We start from the raw sequence: 6,000 nt of genomic DNA on the forward strand, positions 1-6,000 counted from the left end.
ATCCACAGGTTTTGTGATTCAAGAATATTTTTTTAAAACATATTTTTTAGGTATGTTAAATCATAATATTAATCACAAAAGGAAAATAATGGAGAAAGGACAGGAACTAACATTCGTTAGTAATAGAAGCCTTAAATCTCTTATCTCATTTAATCTTCAAAATCATTCAGTGAGTTTATCTTTACCTTGCAAAATAAAACATGTGGAAGGGAGAGGGTCTCAGAGATAAATTCCTCATTCAGGCTTAGTCACCTTCAGTCCCAGGTGTTCTTAACATCACACCACATTACCTCCCTGAAAGTAAGAAAATAGACACATGTAGCCCTGGTAGTAATGGTCAAGAAGAATTGGTGAATTCATTGCATTCATTTTTCCTTTCAGTACTCAGAAGATGGTTAACTGCATCCATTCTTATTTTCTTCCTAGGATAGTGAAGTTCAGTTGGCTGATATAATCTCACAAGACTAAAAACTGTTTTGTAGTATGACCATCTAGTTGTGGAAACAAATTGGTTGTCAAAAACAATTAACTATATTAACTTAGCCTTAAACCCGGGCTATGGATATTGAATAAATTTTTACTGTTATCATAGTAAATTTTTCTATGTTCTTTCCTTCTGCCAGACTATTTTGCTTAAAAATTTTTTTTTCCTAGAAAAATAAACCTGGAATTAGTTTTTAGAGTGTGATCTTTGATTTTTTTACATTTGCATTACAATTTTAAAATTCATGTATGAGTAAGGTTCTACTGAAGGGAAGACAGTTTGTGCTCATTTTAATACTAAAATGCATCATGATAATTTTCACTTATTACTCATAATTTTCTGATTTTGTCATCCCTAGTTTTAGTTTTGCATTAAGGAAATTTAAAGTTAACTCATGATTTCAAACTGCTCTCTGCTGACTAGTTTTTATTGGCTTTTTACAGACTAAACTAGTGAAATGCTATAGAACCCCAAGATAATAAAAATTGAGTCGACTAAATTCTATATTAAATTCAGAGTTTCTATTTACTTAAACCATGGAATACGATCTCCTGTACAATATTTACACTGAGAGTGCTAAAGAAGTTAGCATACAGATTGCTTTTGTATTTGTGTTCACTTAAAAAATAGTGAAGGAGACCTGGAAGGCTTGTTTCCTTCCAGAAGTGCTTTTGTCTCTGGTTTCAGCTGATCTGTGTCTCAACAGGAGTCACATACCTCCATCTTGTGGCCCAGTCATAAAATTCCCATGCTCTATTTCTTTCAAGCTGTTCTAGTTTTGTATGAAGTTTCAACTTTCCCAGTCTTTTAATTAATACCATAATCATTTGAAAATTTGTTTCTTAAGATTCATGTAATATTGAATGGTATTCCAATCATTAGTGGCCTTTAGAAAGTTAAGCACGGTCTCATCTGTTTCTAAAAGTCACTAATAGTCATGAAACACAAATCCCTTCTCATGGCCAGTGAAAATGCCAATTTCCCCTACTGCCCTAAAGAGAAAAAAAGAGTTTCTTTTGAATTGTTTGATTTTTTGTCTAATATCATTTCACAGTGATATATGCACAGCCCTTTTCAAAATTCCATTTTAGCAGCCTATGATTAAGTATTTAGTAAGGAACAAGATCAAAAGACTTAATTAAACCCAAGATATGTTATCTCTTTTGCTTTCTCACAATTTACCAAATTCATTCCCTTGTAACAGAAGTATTTTTATTTTACATTACTTTGGCTAGTTTTCTTCCTTAAGAATCAATACTGATATTTATTTGACATGCATAAAATTGGGATTATGATAGCTTTTTTTCTAGTATCTTTAGAATAGTAGTGAAATCTGCAAATATATAATTCGTCATTTATTATTTAACTCAATTTATAATGGACATTTTTTAGTCATTAAACATCTTTCTCCATTTTACACTCCATAATCATTGCTCTGTGCTAACACCAGCTCTGCTCCCAAACCATTCTGATCTCTTCAAAATGATAGCTCAGAGTCACATTAATTTTTTTTTAAATCTAATGAACCCTATCTTTGAACAGAACCTTTTATTTTATTTTGTTAAATTCAACCATCTAATTAAAACAGCAATCTCCTCTTAATGTACATCTGCTTGAAATTAAGTGTTGGGGAGTTCACTGTCTAACAGTGTTTCTGATTACATGTTTTATATCATGGTTAAATTCTTAATGTTGCTATGTTGATATTGATGAAGATCTTCATATTGTTATAATGCTAGATTTTTATCCATCAAATTTTTATTTTTATTTGACATTTATTTTGTATTTGATATGTCCCATCTGTGTCTCTTAGGATCATTTAAAATGATTTGGGATACATACTAAATATGATTACTTAATTCTTCATCACTTATATTAAAAGAACAATCTTGCCATCATCATTAACTTATTCTATATATTAAATGCCATAGGAATTTTAACCTTGCCCTTTGTTGTTTTAGTTCATTCATTCTTTTAATTCATGTGAAGCACTCTCTCTAGCTATGTATTGTCCGTTGTCCAGTAAAATTCCCACTTTGCAGAAATGAGGGAAATAATATTCTTGATTAAAAGAACCAGGCATTATTTTATAGAATGGTACAATATCACTATAACCAAAAAGTAAATGTCCCTTCCCTTTTCAGAGGCGAGCTGCTGATAATTTAAGAAGACATCACCAATATCAAGTAAGTTATTCTTATATCTTGACACTTACATTAAAATAAAGCACAATCTCCTCTTTGGAACTGACTCAAGAGAGAAATCACATTTATGCATTGAATATCAATTCTTTTGTTTTCAAATGCCTCAGGAAGTTATGAGGAACCTGGTAAAGCGATACGTGGCTGCAATGATTAGAGACGCCAAAACTGAAGAAGGTCTGACTGAGGAGAACTTTAAGGTAACCACTTTCATCTTTGTCGCCAAAAGGCAGATTCCACAGAGCGTGGAACCAGGTGCAGCACGTTTAACACCAGAGCTGGAAACTGGGCCACGTGCTCTGAGCAAGCCTGTCTGTCTACTGATTTTTAAATTCAAGCCCTATTGATTTATATACCAAAAAAAAAAAAGTGGTAAAATTTATTTTCAAAGTACATTGCTTTCAAACAGACTTAATCTGAAAGATCGAGGGGACTTATTTGGAGGCAGAGAAAATCCTAGTGCCTTGTGGCATTCTCATTGCTGATCCCAGCCACACTCTACTGAGTGAGCTTTACTTTTGGAAATGTCGCTCTGATTTCTAAACCTGAAACACTTAGTAACCAACGTTCTGAAAACAGTGACAACAAAAACCTTCTTTGTGTTCCGCACAGCTTTGGTAAAAGAAAATTTAAGGTTTGAGCTTAACTGTAGCTTATAAATGTAGTTTTTCTCCCTGAGTTTTTTTTTTTTTTTTTTCAATTCTATCACAGAAGAAAGGTAGAATACATGAAGTATATATTTGCTCATATCATGTGTATAAAATGCCTTTGTTAGCCTGCATGAGTTGCTAGAGATTTTGGAAGACTGACTAAAGTCAATAAGATCTCATAGGCAAAAACAAACAAATAAAAAACTCTACAGGAGACCTTTGACAAAGAAAAACAGCAGGCTTAACAGAAAATAAATATAAGCAGCCAGTTAGGTAAGAAGAGAGAGAAATTGCAAAACTTAAAGCACAGATTGAAAGTTGGCTAGGATCCAAAACGTTCTTTGCTGCCACGCCTCTGAATTTTGGAGTTAAACGATTCCTGATGCTTTGCGAGACGGACTGGAGGCAGGAGGCCACCGCAAGCCCACCAGCAGGTTAGGACTGAGAATTCAGCTGCCCCAAAAGATAAAGGGATGAATCTAGGAAGTGCTGTGTGTTCTGAATCAATTCCCAGGATTTAGTGGCTGATTTTTTATCCCCAGAGGTTGGGATAAAATCAACTCCAAGGTAATAAACAATTGAAACTAACTGCCAACTCCTGGAAGGGTAGACTCCACTTTAATTATTTTGTTTTAGATATCCCCTTGGACAGGAAAATGTCCCTGAGAGAATGTAAGATGACTTGAAAGCAGATGAATATTTTGGAGAGAAAATTTGAAACTGTAGTTCCAAAGAAACCCAACATACTCCACTACAGAGTGGTGGGAAAGAAAACTCTTCCTGTTTCTTTTTACATCAACCGTAGGAAGTCTCCAATTGCTACAGAACTCCCATGGGGAAATTAGGAGATAACAAATAGATACAAGTGCCCCTGGGAAAACTGACAATTCTAAACAGAACCACAGCAGAGTGGACGCCTAGCTCTCAAAAATGAATGAAGACATGTCAGATCCATATATGAAACAAGCAGATGATGTTTCCTAACGTTTATTTGTTTAGGTCACAGACTAATTTCGTCATTTTCCATTTCACTTAGGAACTAAAGCAAGACATTTCTAGCTTCCGCTTTGAAGTCCTGGGGTTACTAAGAGGAAGCAAACTCTCTACGGTCCAATCTGCTCAGGGCACGAAGGATTCTTCTAGCTCCGCAGACTCGGATGAAAAGAGTGATAACGAAGGTAGTAGCAAGGACAAGAAAAAGAACTTTAGCCTCTTCGACTTAACCACCCTGATTCACCCACGATCAGCAGCGATCGCCTCCGAAAGACACACCATCAGCAACGGCTCCGCCCTGGTGGTGCAGGAGCCACCGAGGGAGAAGCAGAGAAAAGTGAATTTTGTGACTGATATCAAAAACTTCGGGTTATTTCATAGACGATCAAAACAACACGCTGCCGAGCAAAATGCAAACCAAATCTTCTCCGTTTCAGAAGAGGTGGCTCGTCAACAAGCTGAAGCACCACTAGAGACAAACATCCAACTGGAATCTCGAGGGTTAGCTTCCCGGGGTGACTTGAACATCCCAGGTCTCAGCGAACAGTGTATATTAGTAGATCATCGAGAAAGAAATACGGATTCCCTGGGTTTACAGGTGGGCAAGAGAGTGTGTTCGTTCAAGTCAGAGAAGGTGGTGGTGGAGGACACGGTTCCAATCATACCAAAGGAGAAACACGCAAAGGAAGAGGACTGCAGTGTAGACTACGATGCAAACCTCACAGACATGGTCACCCACGAAGATTACGTGACCACAAGATTGTGATACTTGACGGAGGAAGCATTTCTCATCCATAACACACATTTTCCATAGTGCACTGGGTGGGGGATGTTTAAAGGTGAATGAGCCAATGCTAACGTACACTTTATAGCATTTATCAACTGGGGCGTATTGACATGTCATGTTTAAGTAAGGCAAAGGCTATCAAACAATCAAACACCCTTGTTTTGTAGCCCGCTTTTGCTTTCACAATTTGTTTTACAATTTGTTGTTGTTGTTGTTGTTAATAAATAAATGCACCTTGTATTCTTGTACTGTTGCAATAACTTACAGGAAATTTTTAGCTCTCTTTTTCAATTAAAACAAATGTGACTCATATGTGCTAGTTGACTCCTATAATAGATATTTTTATATGCAAAAAACAATGTAGCTGAAATATTAGAGCTTTTCACAATTTCTTAGGGTCTCTAGAGATGGTTACTCAGCCAGGACTTTTCACTCAGCCCTACAGTTTGGCTTTAAAACACAAATATTATCCAATTTTTTTTAAGAACATGTAAAACATTATCATACACAGTTTAAGCAAACAAGCCTCCTTCTCACAGAGTCAAGCTCAGACTTTTAAAATGAAAGTCAGGTATAATTTCTAGAGTTTTAGGTTGCCCAGTTTTTCCTTTCAGTAAGTAAAGGAAATGTTCGTCTTAATAAGTGTTGATGACTGATGATTTTTAATGGCATTTTGTTAGAAAATAATTTTTATTTCAATGTTGTTTTTTTTAATGACCTTTTTCAGATTCACCTACCAATCGGTATAAATATGAGGCTTTGTGAATAAGGGAATTTCAAAAATGTGGCAAAAGTTCTAGAAAAGAATAACAATAAATTGGAACAATTTAAGCACCTTAAACAAAGTAAGATGACTGCATGTTCATAACATCCAGATGAAAATGA

The 6,000-nt window shown here is 35.4% G+C and overlaps 1 protein-coding gene across 6 annotated transcripts in view; it reads left to right on the forward strand.

The window, feature by feature from the left end:
• TRPC4 (transient receptor potential cation channel subfamily C member 4) overlaps positions 1–5,173 on the forward strand; it is a 119,897-nt gene extending 114,724 nt beyond the window's left edge. For 3 of the 6 annotated variants that reach the window (XM_061170640.1, XM_061170641.1, XM_061170645.1), the window contains 3 exons: positions 2,629–2,670; positions 2,796–2,885; positions 4,372–5,173. In XM_061170640.1, coding sequence (XP_061026623.1) covers positions 2,629–2,670; positions 2,796–2,885; positions 4,372–5,094 — 855 coding nt within the window. In that variant the 3' untranslated portion in view covers positions 5,095–5,173. The remainder of the gene's footprint in view (positions 1–2,628; positions 2,671–2,795; positions 2,886–4,371) is intronic. The other 3 variants (XM_061170642.1, XM_061170644.1, XM_061170643.1) reach the window with 2 other exon arrangements.
• Positions 5,174–6,000: the final 827 nt, after the last annotated feature.

The sequence above is a fragment of the Eubalaena glacialis genome, chromosome 16, assembly GCF_028564815.1.
Source record: "Eubalaena glacialis isolate mEubGla1 chromosome 16, mEubGla1.1.hap2.+ XY, whole genome shotgun sequence".
In the NCBI taxonomy this organism is placed as follows: domain Eukaryota; kingdom Metazoa; phylum Chordata; class Mammalia; order Artiodactyla; family Balaenidae; genus Eubalaena; species Eubalaena glacialis.